Source organism: Calonectris borealis, chromosome 3, assembly GCF_964195595.1.
Source record: "Calonectris borealis chromosome 3, bCalBor7.hap1.2, whole genome shotgun sequence".
NCBI lineage: Eukaryota > Metazoa > Chordata > Aves > Procellariiformes > Procellariidae > Calonectris > Calonectris borealis.
Window position 1 is genome coordinate 51,354,800 of NC_134314.1, and position 18,463 is coordinate 51,373,262.

The following is an 18,463-nucleotide window of genomic DNA, read 5'->3' on the forward strand; positions in this document are numbered from 1 at the left end:
TTTTCTGGGTCTGCCAAACAGCCTCACACATTTCTGTCCAGTCAGAAATGGACCATGCACCTTATCTTCCTTGTAGCTTGAGCCTACATGCATCTATCTAAAGATAAGAGCTTCCTATGATGGATTAAGACTTTCCAGCTCTGCCTGCTGTGATTTACTCTGGGATTACAACACCAGCCCATTCCTTTTAGCTCCATCTCCCGTCCAGACATGCAGCACAATGAAAATATGATGTCACCCCTTAGCAGGCGTTTCTACACCGTGTCAACACCACTCTCTGGTGCATGTATCTGCACCTTGCACGGCTGGGCAAGGACCGGACCTTTTCCACACCAGCCCGTGGCTGCCACGGTTTGGCTGGACAAGGAAAGCATTACAGGGAGCAACATCTGGTTCGTGGCAGCAGAGCTGATCTGCTTGCTGCTCGCCAAGGCAGAGTGGCACGGAGACACATCCCCGAGGAGCCACAGCATCCCTGAGGCTGCTGCAGAGAGCGAGCAGGCAGCCCAGGGCATCCACCGACAGCAGTTCAGGGCTGTCACGCCTGTGTTTTTCGATCTACGGAATAAGTTTTGCATGAGTTATAGGAACACACAATTGCATCCACGGGGGAGAAAAAGGGGGGGTACTAGTCAGTCAGAACAGGAAAATGTAAATAAGCCTCATCCACTTGTGAATGTAGATATTATGAACACCGAAACCATGGTCACACTGTGGAGATAAAACCTGCAGTGAATTCTCCAGGGTTTAGTCTGAGGCTTTACTGCACCATGTATCATCTCGCTGTGTCCTAACTGCTAAAAAATATTTTGCGGTAACTGAAATGCCAAATGCCCCAAGGAGAAACTGCCAGTCAGTTAACATCAGGAATCTAAATTTTTTAGAGAATTTTCCAAAATCCAATGTTGTCCTGATTACAAGGACTTCAGCATAGGCAATTTTTTTTCATTATTTAAACAATTTCCCTTGAGCGTTTGCAGCCCAGACAACAGCCACATTGTGTTTAATGCAGTAGAACCAGGGAATGAAACCGGCTGGGAACACGGTTTTATTGTCCAAACTGAGTAAAAAGGTAGAGTAAATTCACAAGCTAGCTGCTGACAAATATATTAGATTTAATAATAAAAGGTGCTCGTGTATGTAAGGATCCAGGATTTTTTTTTTTTTAAGTGCTTGGGCATGATTGAGTAAATGTCTTGTGTTGCAATGGAGAGGTTTTAATCCTATCTTACAGCATAGGTAAATTGTTTAGATGCTGCATACCCATGAGTGAAGGCAAAGGGATTTCAATGACATAGGGATCCGGCTTTAGAAGGACTTAGAAGGAAGACTTTTTCTAAAGTCTTCCTTTGATCTCTTCCTCCTGATTTCAGACCTGTTCCTCCATTCTCTTCCCTTCTCCCTTGCCTTTATGTTACAGCAAAGTGTACATCATGAAAAGGAGATTTATCAGGGTTGTATAGTTTTGTATCGTAGCACAGCAATAGTTCTGCACTGGCAGAGGGAGACGGGAGAGGCAGCGATCGATCTTTTCTGTCTCCAGCTTCTAGCAGTACCTAGAGGGGCTTTTCTATCCAGGTAGTTTATAATGTACTCCGTATGCTTATAAATCAGCATTGATAAAAGTCACAAAAAGCTGTATATAGAACAAACTAGATGAAAATGACTATGTTATTTGAAAATTTCATGTTATATACTGGGATGCTTTGCAGTTTAGTGCATTTCTGTTATGCTACCACCACCACCATGATGAATCTCCCTAAGATTAATTACATTGCTTAGTACTGGCTTAAAATATTTAACAGCAATTTTTTGTTTGAAAAACAAATAATTTGAGACACAAGAAATGAGATGTCTAAAGCAAAGTGCAGTAACTGCAAAATAAGCTGCGTTTGCCCATTAATAACTAATAATCTCATCCAGAAATTAGGTAGAGCACATATAAAGCATGAGCCTGCGCATGTATTTATAAGTAGGTATAAGATCTTTTATAAAGTCTTCGCTTCATTTCTCCCTGCCCAGTGCTGCAGCTGAGCTGGACTTTCTGATATTTCTTCTGGGGTTTCTTTTGCTAATATAAATACAACATTGCTGGGCCCTTAGTTGTCCTTCACAAATCCTTTCTTTTCCTGCCTTCTCCGCTGCTGCTTCTGACGTCCCTGGCCGATCTCAGTCCCAGCAGCTAGGAACTCACCAATTCCCCTTTATTTGGTCTTTTTATCCCCTCCTCTCCCCATGATCCCACAGAGGCAGTTTCCCTTCACACTGGTGTGCTGCACTGTGCTGTGCCGCCGGGAAGCGGGGCTTGCCCCGGCACCCCATCCCAGGACTCACCCCCAGCCTCACTACATTTTTCCTTAACTTTGGCTTCTCTGCTGAAGTCTAGCAAGCCACTGCCGCCTTTTTGTTTAAATCACCTCTGTAACCTTACCTCTTCCGTGAAGAAACTCACCATAAAGTACCTGATTCCCCAAACCTCCATTTGCAGCTTATTTTCAGTGAGAGGCGGGGACGTATTTCTCTTGCCCAGCTGCTGGTGGTGCAACTCCTCGCCTTGCACCCTTACCTTTCTCATTGCTGCCCGCGGCCAGCACCGTCCCAGCACAAACACCAAACTGCACATCACCGCCAACTGTTTGCTTCCGTTACTCTCTTAATTGCTTTAATCCCCTGCTCTGCACTCATTTTGCCAACAGATGAATGTTCTTCAGGCAGATGCTGTGTGTTACTACTTTCCGAAAGGCACTTTGATGTACTCTGTATAATTACCGCAAAGAAATAAATCCTAAGGAGCTAGGGAGCACTGTTGATTAAACAGGGGCCAAGACTTTTCAAGAAAAAAATGGATGTTTTATTTCCATGGAACTGGAAATGCCATTGTGTGTGGGTTTCCATTTATTTTGTAGTGAACTGGAAAAGGATAGAGAGAAACAGAAGGTAGGTAAAGACAGAGAAAGGAGGAAGAGCATTTTAATCTTTTAATCTAAAAGGCTAAAAAAGAGAGCAGGGGGGAGGGGAAAAACTGAGCTGAAAAACTGAATAACAGCCAAGCAAAAATCAGTAACGTCCCCTGAAAAAAATTCTGAATCTGCTTTGAAACCTGTCAAATGGAAATAGCTTAAATACAAAACTCCCTTTTCCCCACTTTCAGCTGTCTCTTCTTCCTCCCATGGAGGTGCAAGCCCAGGCCCTGGCATAGGCGCCAGGCAGTCCCAGAAGCAAGGGCCCTCTCGTCCAGATTCACAAAACACGAGCAAGTGTTCCTCTCTCTTCCAAAACATTTCTTCTTTTGCCTTTTACTTAGTAATTGCTGGCTTTGCTAACTCTCATAAGCCCCCTCCACTGCCATAGCCAGTCTTTCAATTACTCTGGCTGCGACAGCAGCCCAGCAGCAAGAAGCTACACAGCTAATTGCCCGCGGCTTTCATGGGCTATCAGAGCCTACACCGACACATCGCATATGGCTCCCAAGTGGTGTTATCTAGTGTGGCTTGAACTGGCACAAGGTAAGGATCCCGAGGATCATCTTTTCCCCCCCTCACATCTATGAAAAATGTGGCGGGTCATGCTGGCTAATGCACGCGGCATTTGGATGGCGGGTAGGTTTTTCATCATCAGTTCTGGCCTGTGGCCTGCTGATCTGACTGCTTGAAATATGGATATATTGGATCACAGGTATTTGTATCAATATTTAAAAAGTTTAGGAATGGAAATTCCTGTTTCAACTTTAATTTAAGCTATTTAAAATCAAAGCCCTGACTCCTAACTTCAGACATCTCCTAAAGGAATCATATGGCTCTATGGAAAAGTCTTAACCAGCTAAAACAAAGTTAAAGCTAAAACTGAAGCTAAACCAGAGTTACAATCACATGATTTACCTGACAGGGACTCTAAAAGAGTGTCCATGCTTCCTCCGTGTGACTGCGCATGTAAAGCTTGAATTAAATGCTTACACCCAGGGGTATTTTTTTCTGTAGTAGATATGATCTCATCCATCATGCTTCATGCATTTACACCCATCATTTCATCCACTTTCCTTACACATACCCTTTGATAAGGAAAAATAAAGCATTTTTTTTCCCTTCTTTAAACTCCATTTATAGCTTATCTCTCTCTTCTAACCTCCATGGCTGCAGCCCTGGCAATCTCCAGCACTGCCGGTGCCTGTGCCATGGCTCTGAGCACATCTTGGGCTGAAGGACAGAAGGGCCTTTGGGCTTCTCATCCACTGCTGAGAGCAGAGTGCCTACCCCCCCGGCGGGTAGCTTTTCAAAAGGGATGGATTTTCTTGCACCGCGTCAAGACCATGGAGGTAAAACAGCCTGGCAGAAGGTGGGAAGGAGGATTTCCCTTGGGCTGACTGCTGGAGAGATGTCTGCTTATAGCTTTATTGCTTAGCATCCACAAGGAGATACAATTTCATAAACTTAAAGAAACAGAAAGGGACTCTCTCTTCATTTGGGGGTTAGCAAACAGTAATCACACAGCTTAAAGGTCAGAAGGGTCAATTTATCCAATTCTGCCAATTCTATAGAGTTCAGGCAAATTATATCACAGGTGAATTTTATCTCTCCCATCCATCTCTTATTTTTCTTCCTGCCAGGATTTGCCCCTTAGTGTACATTTCATTAGTTTCCTCTGGTCTAGGTTTAAAGGGCCTGAATGCTAAAGCCTCATGAAACGCCTCCACAGGAGCATTGCCTGACTGTCTCTTTTCTTTCATCCTCCTGCCTTTACTTCCTACCCCTTGTACCGTCCTAAACTGTTCCTGTGCCTCCCCGGGTTTCTGAATGACAACATGCAGCTCCAGCTGCAGTTGCCTTTCTTTCTGCTCTGCCACGGCGTTACCACCCTGGACACCTCGTTTCAGGAAGCCAGTCCTGGTGATGGCGCTCCAGCTGCAGGTAGGACCTCAATGTGGGGGTCCTTGGTGGGATGCCCTGTCCTGGGGCCCACTGGGTCAGGTCTGGAGAGCGAGGAGGCACCCAGCCTCCTGATGGATCCACAAACTCATGCACACATGGAAGAAAGGAAGGAAGAAATGCCTGCAGCCATCCCACTCTTTCTCTGCTCTACCGCAGGCTCTGCCATCAATTCAAACACCCCAAAGACCAGACAAACCTTTTATATTAGACTTTGCTGTGGCTGGATGGCTTGTGCAGTTCCTCTGCTCCCTCTTTAAGAGTGACCTTAATATTTTATTTATTGTTTAAAGGATAATGTTCATGGTAGAGGAATATATGAGGCAATAAATGGCCTTTGCAGGTAATTAAATGCTGAAGAGAGCCAAAGCTATTGATAGCTGTAAAAGCCATTTATTCGGAGTGTGCTGAGAAGCCAGGAGCACTGTTCCTCGTAGCATGCAACAAGACAAGATTAAACAAGCCACAGCACTAGAAAGGGGAAAGACAACATTTTTCTTGCCCTCTCAGGGCTTGAAATTTCTGGGCTGCTGTTTATTTGGTGCTTGGAACAGAAAATATTGATTGTAATAATATGTGGTTTTCTATCATGTTATTCTTTTTTTCCTAGCTGTTTTAGAAGGGCTTTGCACATGGTGGCAAGAATTATTGCCCTCCTCGGACAGATGCTCAAGTAAAGGCACGGCAGGGAAGGGTGACTTGCCACACAATCAACGGGAAAGTCTCTGACAAAGTCCAGCTCCCAGCCTAGTGTCTTGCCTACCAGTCACACTCATAGTGCATTGCTAGATCACTTCTCGTGAAGTGCTTGTAGATAGGAAGAGCCTACCTTCCTATATCAGGAAGCCTACCTTCCTATATCAGAGGCACTGATGTAGCATAGGGTACCTCTACCTCCTGCTGTGCTTCTGCTCCATATGGGGCCCTACCTCCAGCCACTGCCACGAGAATAGGTGCTGTTCTCCTGTGGACAGTGGTAGGGGACACCGTACATTATCGATGCATACAAATTTGACTTGGCCATGGGGAGAGGAGCAAGGCTGGAGACCTTATTCACAGACTTTCCTGTCTCCCCCCCGATGAGGACAAGGATATAGGGTGGCCACAGGAGTCCTTGCATAAAGAAAGATTTGCTGCAGCTACATGGAGCCATGCTCTGCATGGAACACAGCAATTGTCTAACAGCACAAAATAACCAAAACGCAAGGTTCAAGACAGAAAGAGCAAGGAAAGGATTGACTGAAAGGGGAAAGAAGAAGATGCTTATCAAGTTTGATGCTTCCTACATAAGAGAAACTACTTCAATTTCTGTGCCCACCATCAGGTTGGCAAGAAGTTTTATAGCAAACATGCTTTCCTCTGAACAATAACAGTCTAACATTGCATAGGTGCATGTCAACACTATGTAGGTGTTCCAGAAATGTCCCTTTCCCATGCTCACATCTAAGCCTCCGTTAGCTCAGCATGGGAGGACTAATGAAAGCTGAACTTAGAGGGTGTGGATGGAGGCATTTCACAGGATCTCTGTTGGCTTCCCATCCATGTAGCCGCTGGCACACTTCACAGCATTTTCTGCAGAGTTCACCCAGATCTTGCCATCATTTTAGTTCAAACTGCACTACCACTCTCATGGAAAATTCTGGGGTGCAGGTCCATAGGCGCTTTGAACCTAGGTGCCGTGGAGACAGCTAACATCTCAGAATTTGCTGAAAAGCAGACCTGAAGCCGGGCACTTCCCAGATGAAGTCCTGGGAGTAATCCCACAGCTGCTCCCCACAAATTGCTCTCATGAGTCAGAAAGTCCCCTCACAACTGAGAAAGAGCCGTGGGGTATGTCCCCCGATGTGCCAAGACAAGGCAGTGAAGCCACTGACATTGGGAGAGGGCTGGAGAGGGACCCTCACCCCACGTGCGGAGCTGCTGCTGGGTGCTGGTGCGAGAGGCGTTGGCAGGGCAGGCCGAGGGCGGGGGCTCAGGTGCAGGCAGGGTAATGCACAGCCAAACAAGGCTCATTGCAGAGGCCAGTGCTGGGTACAGCCCCGTGAGCGTGTACTTCTTAGACATGTAAAACATCGCTGTAAGTGATATATGCATATATCAACAAATCCCACCTGGCCTATAAGCAGCCATTAACATCTGGCAGTTTGCTGTGAGCACAAGTGAATAATGGCTTAGGGGCATGTGTTTCGGGGCAAGGTTAAAAGGTGACTCCTGTATGGTGTAAGTGGATTAATATGACTGGACACGATGCCGGCTTCTCCTCTCAATTCTGCCAGTGTAAATCAAGAGTAACTGCACCGAAGTCAATACTTGTATTAAATTCATTGGTACACAGGGGCTGAAAAGCACATGATTTTAAAAGAAAGAACATCTCATCTCGATTACAAGCTGGAGAACAGAAACAATGAAAAATGTGGCTGCTTTGCATGGCTTCCTGTGGTGCTTTATTATGGCCCTGCTCCTTCCATGCGAGCTCTATCCCAACAGGCGCCCTCACAGACCCGTCTGCGAGAAGAGCTCCTACTGTCCTCCCTATTATTGCCACTACAGGGAAACCCCGACTCTGTTCCGTATAGCAGAGATCCCCCCAGTGCTGACCTTGCTGCAGAGAAACTCTGGCTCCCAGGGAGATGGAAGGAGATTTAGGCAATGCAGCATTAAACATTGACTCAGTGGCTCAAGCCTCAGAGCCTAAAACTGGAGTTATTCCACTGGCGCCAACAGAGCTGTTGAATACAGCCCGACATGATGAACAGCCTGGCTCCGGCTGAGCACAGCAGGAAGGGTGTGAGGCTGTCACTCCAGTAGCTCTGCCGCACAGCCACGGACAGACAGCTCCTGAGCTGGGCACGAGTTGCCCCGGGGAAGAGGCAGCTTTTCCCCTCTCCAAAATTCCCCATTTCAAGGGCTTTATGTGGCAGACTTAATGTCTCCTTCCGTGCCTCCATGTGCGCTCTGGGGCCGAGCAGTAATCTTGTAGGTGAGTTTTCCAAACAACTACCTGGCTGCACTGGAACCAGCCCCCGGCTCTCCAGCCTGCATGCTGGGGCCCACAGTGATGCAGACAGCGGGTTAGCGGGTGAAGCTGCTGAGCTCCCCCCCAACCACCCCCAGACCCATGGACAGGCTTTGGCGGAGCAACCCAGGTCCAACCAAATTTGGTACACCAGGTCGGTGGTCAGCAGAGTGCTGAAAATGTCCTCAAATCCTGTCTCACCATATTTCTGTTAATCTTTGGTGGAAAAAGAGTTCCCTTTTGGGGCTGCCAGCTCAGAGATCCACCTGAGCACCTGGCTGCTCTGGAAACGGCACTGCTCATCACAGCCTCCCTCACTGTGGGACCAGGTGGCTCTTCCATCACCTCTCCCGCGTCCCCACTTCAACAGGGAAGCACCCAGATCTCTGCAGGTCATGCTGACCCATGCTACGGCTCTCTGGCTAGCAGGCCAGTGGCTATCAGACCCCAGGGTGAACAAGCTGGAGCCTGGTGAGGGAGTTTTAACCCCGTGTATGACCGCTGCCCTCAGCTATTTCACAGCTTGCATTCCCCACTGTATCACAGTGCGGCTGCTGATGGAGATATAAAAGCCCCAAAAGCCACTGCCTCTTCCCCCATCCCACTCCCAGGCAGAGGGGAGGAGAGCCCAGGCCAGCACTAGCCCTGACTAGCCCAGGCTGTCCAGCCCATGCTGCCTCCAGGGGGGCTATTAATTGCCCCCCAGCAGTGGGAGAGCCAGGGAAGAGAAGCCTTCCCTACATCCACATCTCCTGCCTGGTCTGGGGCAAAAATAATATTTTGCCCCTTCCTCAATGGCTGGGCAGAGCCAGTGGGAATGATGTCAGGTTCATCTGCATTGAAATTATGTAGGGAGGGAGATGCTCAGGGTGTAACAGCCACTGTAAAAACTCCAGTTGTGGAGTTGCCTTCCATCACATACAGCCTTGCCGTGCAAAAGTAAGTGCAAATGTACATGCAAATTAAAATGCAAATGGAAACACAAATGCCAGGCCTCCTGGGCTGCACTCACTCAGTGCTACAGAAATCCCTTAACCTCTCAGAAACATTCAGGTTGCTGCAAATGTCCTAGTCCAGAGGAAAAAAATATTGCTTTTCAATCTGGGTTCCTGCCTTTCCTCCCTTATGCATAAAAGGGATAAGGATTTCTCTGCACAAAAAGGCAATTTCAGTACTGTGTGCACAGCCCACTCTCAGCTTTGGGGTGCGAAGACACACTTAGCATCTTCCTAGCAAACAAGTGATTCATGGATCATAATTGTGGACAGTAAAACACCTTTCTCTCAGCGGCCAGCATGTAGCTGTCATTAAACTGAATGCCTGAGAGACAGTGTGCTCCCCAAACACCCACAGTGTTGTTAATAAAAGAGAAGGAAAAATAATTTAAGTCAGGAGGAAGCCTGCAGGTGAAGCGGAGGTTCAGGGCCATAACTTTGCATCTTCCTTTTTTTCTAAACTAACTTTTGCGATGTCCAAAGTAGGGCCCAAGGGCAGCTTTCTGCCACTGATTGCAGATGGGGGCTGCAGGCATGTCCCAGCTCCACGGGGGCTGTGCGGGGCCAGCACCCCATCCCAGCACGCTGGGGTGTGGGCAAGAAGGGAGCCCAGGTGTGCCATCCACCTGGGAGCCTGGTGCTGCTCGGGGCAGGTGCCCCTCTGGACCACCACCTTCCTTGAGTGCATCTGCCCCATGCCACAGCCTCTCCAGGCTTCGCCCCACACAGTCAAGCGCTAAGGCAGGGACCTTGCTGGTGTCCACAGACATTTTAAGCTAGGAGAAATGCTCCCATAAGTAGCAAAGCAAACCCCTTAGCAGTCACGACTCTCACTTAAGTTTACACTCACAGGTAGAGGTGACAGATTGGGATCCAGGCTGAGCGCGCTACAACTAATAACGTTACCTTACATTTATGCTAACGGCACTGACCCAAAACTGCATTGCTGTGAGCGGCTCTCTCCCCTCGCCCAGTAAGAGGTCCCCTCGAGTGAAGGCAGACAGTGCTGCTTTGCAAGTGATCCTTAAAACGAGCGGTGTGGAAACGTACACAGGTAACGAAGTGCTGGGGCAGCACCGGGTCAGAGCATACCCGTTATGGCAGTGATTTGCCATTACGGCAGTTATTTCCTATTCATGCCGCGGTGACACCAAAGCGTGGGCTGGGGTCCACGTGCTCACCCGGCCTCCCACCTGTTGCTGCAGCCAACGAGCCAAGGCAGTGCACAAGCAGAGGGGTCTGGGGAGCGGGGACAGGCAACACTCTGCGGCAGGTCTGCAAGCAAAGGAGGCTTGGTAGTCAATGGGGATCCTTCTGTGTCTAATATGGTGGTTGAGTTGGATGAAGAGAGAAATTTCCCTTCTACCTTCCCACCTGCCTGAAACTTGAAGGAACTTAATCTCTTTGGGGCTTCTATCCCAGGGCCAGGTATGCTCGAGGAGGCCAAAAGTTATGGGGGAGAACTGACAGAAACAAGGACAATGGGATCATATGAGCCTTGTTTCCTTAGGAAAAGAGATAAAAGAAACAAAGAGATATAAAATAATAAAAACATTACCCCTATTACTGCTGGGGCTTCTCAACACAGTGGTTCTCACCCGAAAGCCTCCTCTAAACCACTGGGAAAAATACTGCAAATCAGCCCGCTGCCTCCCTCTGGAAAGGTTCCACAGACACCTGCAGTTCTCTAGCATATACAGTACAGGACCAAAAAAAGACAGTCATTTCTTCAGCTCTATGAAATCTTGAGCCCAAGCTGATCAAGTGGCCTACCTGCCTCCATCCGTCTGTTTTCATACACCTCTGGGCTTTCCGACACGGCGTTGTACTGCTGGAAAGGCTGGTTGCTGAAGAGATTGTCACACAAGAGGCTGCGACAGAGTTTCTTCAGGAAGCGCAGGACGTACCCAATGCTGTTCACTACCAGCAGGCTCAGGAGATGTTGCTTCCCCTCAAAAGAAGCTGAAACTGGAAAGCAAGCAGGAGCGATTCAATATGAACAGCAAGAGGAAGAATGAGAGCAGGGGAAAAGATTTCGCACAAGTATTTGTATGTCTTAAAATATTTTACATACTTACCCCACCTAAAGTACAAAACAAACTGGAGGAGCTTAAGGGGCTTGAGTTTGTGTGACCCAGATCACCTTCCCCCTGGAGCGCTGAAAGATGCCGACTGGCATGGCCAGCAGTGCAAGGATTTCTAATATATGCATCCAACTGAAAACTATATTGTATGATTGGAAGGAGGCAATTATGACACCCTGGTCTAAGGAAGGGGAAAGAAAGTGATCTGCCAATGACAGGCTATTAGGTTGACTTCAGTAATACTCAAGGTTTTAAAAGCTAATGGGGAGACAAGAATTAAAGACATGGCTGTGAATGAATAAAAGGTACCAGGGTTGTACTGAAGAGGGGGCTACCAGCTTCATCATGGATCTTTATTTACTGATTTAATTGCATTTATGGGCAAGGGAAGGTTGGCAGTTGTGGTCTATCCAAAATTCAGTAAAGTATGAGAAATCTTTCGTTAAACTGGGAATGATTGCGTATGAAAGGTGGGTCAGGGGACGACAACAGGCTCTGCTGGCAGGAGACCCCAAGCACTGGAGAGGAACCAGCAGTGGTGCGTGCTGGCACAAAAAGATTTTGTTGATGCTGTAAGCTAGGAGGTATTATCAATGGAGAAGAGGTCTGGGAGACTGCACAGAAAGGATTGGTTGACCTTAAGCCCTGCAATAATAAAAATGGGTGGAAAAAAATACTAGAAAGTACATGGCAATCCATATTTTTTTTGAGTAGGCTCAACATGACCTGATGGGAGGAGAAATGAAGAAAGAGGTTACCAGATGCCCATGAGCCACCAAGGTGACACAGTGATGAAAAAGCCAAATATATTTCAAGGAGGTGTTGAATAAAGCATTTCCAGGAGAGGCAAGGGAGTGTCACTTCCATTATAGAAAGTCCTGGTGAAACCTGAGCTGGACTGATGGACACCATTCTGGTCATCCAGGCTCAAGAAGCGTGAATTCACACTTGAAGAGGTGCACAGGCAGGCCACAGCAATGTTGAGGGAACAGAAAGTTTCGCTGTGGCGCCGCAGCCATCAACATCTCTGCTACGTGGGGCTGTGGGAAGACACTTGCACTTCCTTCACTAATCCAGCAATCTTCCTCAAAATGCAGAGAGGACCTGAATGAAACTGTGTATTTCAGCCTAGCAGGATGAGGACTGCTCTCTAAAAATACATCTAAGATTAACTCAAGGGTGAGAGCAGAGCAACTAAAATTCCTGGACAAAGCTGTCAGGGAATATATTTAGCCAGGAATCAACAAGGGCATAGGTGCCAGCCAGGAGAGAGGTGGAGGGGTCACAACAGACCCACCAGGATCAATTGTAGCGGGACACATTCAAGTGTCTGAGGGAGGAGACAGATATGGCTGAGTTTGTAGGGAGGACTACATGATATGGCTGCCTGAACTCCACTACCTGGAAGGTTTTTTGCAGTCCTACAGCCTCCAGTCACCACTGATGAGTATAAATTGCAATGTTAGGCTTATAATCTTCGGGATAAGTTCAGAGATTTCCTGCTGGCCTGAGTTGCTGTAAGGGATCACGCTCCACAGCCAGTTGAGCATCTGTGAGCCAAGCCATGGGAAGATTGGAAAGCCCATGACAAAATCTGTCTGTACTGCTGCTGGGCTAGGAGTGAGCTGCAATCTCAGAGCCACACCATGACTAGGAGGCCATTCACTCCTCCTCGATGATTAGAAGAGGCATGAAGTTGGGAGCAATGTTGACCAGGTGGTTTTAGCTCAGGTACCTGAAGCTGAGCCAGCTCAGAGGAACTGAGACCAAGGGGTTTGGCAGGCTTGTGAACAACATGACTCTCCTGCTTGTAATGATAATCATAGAGGCAGCACAGAACCAGGCAAAAATGAAGCTTTGCACTAAATTGCTTCAGTCTTGTGTTTCTGTGAACAAATCTGGATCATTCTTAGAGTATTTCTGATGTCCCTTAGGGAAAGCACACTTGTGATTAGAGAGAAGTAGAGGAGAGGGAGGAAGCAGGATTTATATGCTGCACAATGGGCCAGAGCCTGGGCTCCCACACAAGAGGGTCCCAATGGCACAGCTGAGCTGCTGTGGTCCCTGCAAAACTGATTGGACTTGCGGTCCTTGGCTTTGTGTTCATGCTTGACTCATCCGCGGCAGGTCATTGGAGAGTATCGTTCCCATGTTCCCATCATTGTTTCATTCCCACTGCACCCCCATGTGCTGAAACAATGTTGTGATACACAACTCTTGCTGTGATTAAAAGAAAAGTTCACGTTCAGTCTGAGAGCCAGGCCAGGGGACTCAGCGTGGGACATGGGAGACTTATCGGGACACAGCGAGAAGTGTCACTGCGGGCAGATGAGGAGCTCCTGGGAAGTTCCTGCTGATCTCTGATTCTCTCTGATATATTTGTATAGTCCTGCTGTATGGGCAGTTGCCGCGGGACTTTTGCAATCCCTACAGCTGAGAGCAGATTTGGCTCATGAACTGCAGGCAGAGGACACACCAGCAGCTGAACTCTCTGCGAGTTGTCCTTTGGAGCAACATGTGGTGGCAACACGCGGCGTGATGCGGGCTGGCAACGCGGCTCATCCTTGTATGGCTGCATGAAAAACTCAGCTCACAGGCCTGGCCTCGGCGCTGCTTCAGAGGTAAGCGCAGGACTCTGGAGCTAGCCCTGTTCCTCCCCTGAATCACCGCTGCAATGCTCTTTACCCATAGACTTTCATCTGACACTCGGGCAATTCCTGCAGCAGCTCGTTTTACAAAGGTGTGAGCGATGTTTAAAGCTGGTTGCCATGCTGCTGGTGTGAACGGGACTGCTCGGACAGTCAGCATTGGGGATTAGGTTAAGATTTCAAGCACTTCCCAATTGGCCAGAAACCCCTTACAAAAATGCTTTACCTGACACCATCTCGCCTCCGTAGCCCTGCTTGATGAGCGAGAAGACTGCCTTTTGCTGGAGCGCGCAGTCGATGCAGGCCTGCACAGCCTGCTGCAGGGCCGCGGACGGTCTCTCGGGCCCAAAGTGCTCTGGCAGCTGCTGCACTTTTTTTCTGTCGAGGTACGGCCCCAGGTTCGCTTGTTTGTTGACGTAAATGCAGACTGTAGACACAAAATCCCAACAAGGTTATTATAAAATGACCCGAAGAGCATCCTAGCAAATGCTAGCTTTATACTTTTCTATTTATTTCATGAGCTCTTCCATTCATTGGTGAATTGCTGCCTTTTGCCATGGCACAGGCAGGCTTTCTTGCACTGATCCCCCATTGCCTCTGTGAAGTGAGCTGAGTTCGGGCCTTTGCTTGGTGTCACAGGTGAGGATAAGCTACACGCAACTAAAGCAGCTCCTGGAAGCCCCCCGGTGTGTGCCTGGGGTCTGCTCTCTTGCAGACTACCTTGTACATCCAGCTGGTGACCAGCAAAAACGCCCAGGGAGTACAGGACAGTGGCTAGCAGGGGTGACCTTACAGCAATGGGTAAACTCCAGCCTGAGGTGGTTTTGTTTGTTTGTTTATTTTCTCTATGTGTTTTTAGACCGGTTCATTGAGAGGCCTTCTGAGAAGCACTGTTCTGAGCTGAGTTTTGGGAGACTTTGGTTCCTTGCTGCTTCTGACCTTAATGCAGCTGGAATTTCTGGAGGGTTACGCTGCGCTGAGCTGCACGGTGTAATGCCAGAGACTCTGGTCTTTGGGAGCTTCCTGACCCCCATGTCCAACCCAGCACTCTGCATCGCCTTGAGGGAAACTCTACATCGCATGGCGTCCCTCATTTGGGACCACAGCCATGTGACTGTGCCGCACAGGGGGTCTGCGAGAGATGCCCCAGCCTCTCCGCAGCCAAGCCCTGCATGCCTCCTCTCATACAGCGTTGCCTGCGAAGGCAGTTTTTCTATACGCCATCAGGCCTGCTGGCAATAGCCAAAAAATCAGTGTTCTCCTCTCGCTAGCGTGAACTTATTTTAAGCTTGGCTGAGGCTAACTGCATCTCAGAGGAAGCAGAGATAATGCTGCGGTAACTAAGGGTGACTAAGACACAGCCTAAAGTCAGGCTAAAGTGAGACATATTATAATAGCTGGCTGAGTGTGCTCGAGCTGTCATCTCTCAGACAATATAACATTATCCTGTGACAGAAATCAGATATGTGACAAAAAAACCATCAAGCGGAGTGGAGGACATGGTGACAGCTGTGTAAAGTTGGAAATAATTTACAGTTTGCATCACCGTAATGAAAATCTAGTGCGACTCTCACAGCGCACTCTGCTACCCCACCTCTCACTGAACAGCAGAAGGGGCTCAAGCAGTATATCCTGGGTAAACAGGAGGATAATAGCAATCATACTTATCATTACATAGCACTTTACACCTTCCAAGTGCCAAACAAACAAAGGGATAACGCACCAAAAGACAGCAGCAGCGTGCATGAATTGCAGGGGGCTGTCAGGGTGCAGCTTTCCTGGCGTGCCACCATGCCAAACCTTGCCGAATCTGCAGGATGTGGCTTCTGCCATGACAAGCCAGTTTTGTCCAGGGCTCAGCTGCAGCCTGCAGGCAGTGTGCTGGGTCCCTCGCTGGGGAGCGGGGGCCCCTATGATCCTTTCAGTGCAGATAGGGAGGTAAAAGTTGGCTTGAGCCTGTCTCCACGTCCTGCAAAATCTGCTCTGGTGGGAGCCTACACGCACCATTGGGAAGGTGCTGGGAGAAAAGGTGCCGGCGGCACAGGGACGGGCAGACAGGTGCGGAGCGCCGCATCCGCAGGGCCCGAAATGACCCATGGAGCCTCTGCCTCTGCAGCCACCCCGGCGATCTAGTGGGGCTGGTGGACTGTCCCTCCCTGTCCCCTTCCGAAAGCTGCACTGGGCACACGTCTCAGGGCAGAGCTATAAAACGCCACTCAGCTGATGTTTGCCAAGCGCTTTGCAATCTTTGCATGTGAAGGGATAAATGAGAATAAAATATATTATTATTGTCATCGTCGCTACGTTTAGTATCATTCTGCTACCAGAGCAGATGGAAAACTTCTCCTCTGTGCATCACAGCTAAGAAATAATGGGATTTATGTGTTGTGTTTAGATTCTAATGTTATCTAATCCATTTCTCTGCTGAAATCTCAGGGTAAATCAAATGCCTTGTTGATTTTCTTCTCATTTACATCAGTTTAAAAGCATTGACCTATGTTTCTTCTGGTAATATAAGCAAAAAAAAAGAATAAGGGTGTGTTTTCCTTGACTACAGTCAGAAATGACCAGGTCTGCTGTTGCTATAAGGCACTGGGGTTTACGTGCTGCCAACCTACAGTCAGACCATGCTCCTCCATCTTTCTTCTCCCCACAGCTGTAACAGATGCTTCATGTTCACACTGGGGTTTAGTCTGGTCATTGCAACACATTTGATGGCGTAAGTGTCGGGTATAAATTGGTAGCATCCATGGGACGTTGATGTCCACATTTCAAGAGGAATGGATCTGAGGTCTCCACTAAACTTGACACATGGCAGTCAAAATATAGTCTTGCAGCACATCTGTGCTTTTTGTCACTGGCCGTCAGTCTAATCTGCAAACACCCCATTTTCATAAGCTCTGCCTGTTCCGGAAAGTGCAGCATCTGGCTGTCAACCCATGGTTCCTGCTCACCCTTGGCCAAGGAGCACTTGAGGCTGGGTACCTGTGAGAGCCTGTGGGGTGGCCGAGTTGGGTATCATAGCTGCATCCTGGGGGATTGAACTAATATCGGGCTCTGGTGTGCTTCTTGGCGGAGAGATCGCTAACGGAGTCATCAGGACACGAGACTTCAGCTGCAAAAAATGACCGGTTGGGCAATGAAAATCTACAGAAGATATTCCAGTTTTATTCCATATATGTCACTCCCCATGAACTCCCACTCATTAGCAATCTGCTATTGCATCACTTTCTCCAGGCCAGAGGCATCCGATCTGCTCCTGGGAGGATACTGGAACCTGAAGCCTGACTGATTTGCAGCAGATAGCAAAGCCTTAAGTTACGGGATGCAAATATTATGCCACCCACCGGGTAGTTATTTACACCTGAGTAAATTGAGTGCAACACTCTAACAAATCAGCGCAATGGCATTTTACGACCCATTTCATGTGGGTGTAAACAATTCTCCACAACTCAGAAACACAGGGTCTTTAACTACATCATAATTTAAGGCCAAATTCTGCTCTTGGTTACAGAGGTGTAAATCTTGTGTAAATCCATTGGCACCAAGAGGCTACTTTGGGCTGACACCGGTGTAAATAAGCTCAGACTGTGGTCCATAGTGTGTTATTACCAGATAGTAAATACAAACTGCTGCGCTGTTGCACCCAGTAATCTTCGTGACCTGCAGCCCGGCTTGGAGAAGTGAAACACGATGGGAATTTATGGTGCAATATCACTACGTCTTTACGCTGCCGGTACCTGGCAACGTCTCACCAGTCAAGTGATGATCAGGTCCTCATAATTACAAAGGGCTGACGTGATGGATGTGATCTGAAGGTACCGCTCTTTCTTTTCCTTTTGCTACGAAGGGAAGCGGGGGGAAAGCAAAGAGCCTGGCACACACCTGCCTGGTTTATATATTTACATATACTACACTGAGCTGTTCTTCTGGCAGGTGATTTTTTTGTTGTTGTTTTTCAGTGGCCAAAAGTAAAAATGCTGTGAGTGACAAGCGTAAGAATGAAAAGGAATTTTTAGACCTGTTAAATTTGCAGAATATTGCTTCTCTCAGAGCTTACGCCCAAGCTGGAAATAATGTACAAAGTGTATTGTAGGTAGAAATGAAGCCAGACCACTAGCTACAAACCTGAACCTTGAGCAAGTCCTGGTGGAGAGTAGAGGTCATTTTGGATAAAGATTCATGTTGTCTATAATTATGATTACAACTGCCTAAACTGTTTCAGTGTAATGGTAAAAACAGAAAGCTGGGGAAGGGAGAGGGAAGGCTGTTGGACTTAGTGCCACCCAAGTGATTTTTTTATCATTAAATCTTTGGGATTTTGGATCATTCCCCAGTTACTGGCTTATCCCAGCAAGGGCTTCACTAAGAGAGAATTCAAGGTCTCTCTTGCTTTCAGTGGCACGGTAGCCTGTGCTGGGATGGTACCCATCAAAACAAACAAAAACTCCATCTTTGTTGAGATGGGTATAATTTTTGCCTGCCAGATCTCCACCAAGCCCTTCCTGAACTTGCTCCTTCACGCAACCTAGAGTTTCCCTCAAACAGCCTCTGTGGAAAGCTGGGCATGATAAGCCTGGATGGAAATAAAAGCTGGCTCCTCAGCCAGGCACCATCCCCTGCAGGGCTCTGTTTGGTCCCTGGGGCAGAGGCTGTATCCCACCTGTCTCAGAATGGTGCCACCCCTTCCCTGCCCCTGGGGTGGGCTAAATCCCTTTGGATTTAGCCTGAACAAGGGAGAAAATGTTCAGTAAGTGAATCTAAGACAAGCTATGGATTTTACCACCTGATGTATGGC

At 48.0% G+C, this 18,463-nt stretch overlaps 1 protein-coding gene across 1 annotated transcript in view; it reads right to left on the reverse strand.

Moving 5' to 3' along the window:
• Window positions 1-18,463, reverse strand: part of SCML4 (Scm polycomb group protein like 4) — a 73,343-nt gene that overhangs the window by 21,925 nt on the left and 32,955 nt on the right. Inside the window, exons 4-6 of the mRNA XM_075148068.1 lie at window positions 16,651-16,780; window positions 13,892-14,092; window positions 10,707-10,901 (exon numbers count right to left, since the gene is read on the reverse strand). Of these exons, the coding sequence (XP_075004169.1) occupies window positions 10,707-10,901; window positions 13,892-14,092; window positions 16,651-16,780 (526 nt within the window). The remainder of the gene's footprint in view (window positions 1-10,706; window positions 10,902-13,891; window positions 14,093-16,650; window positions 16,781-18,463) is intronic.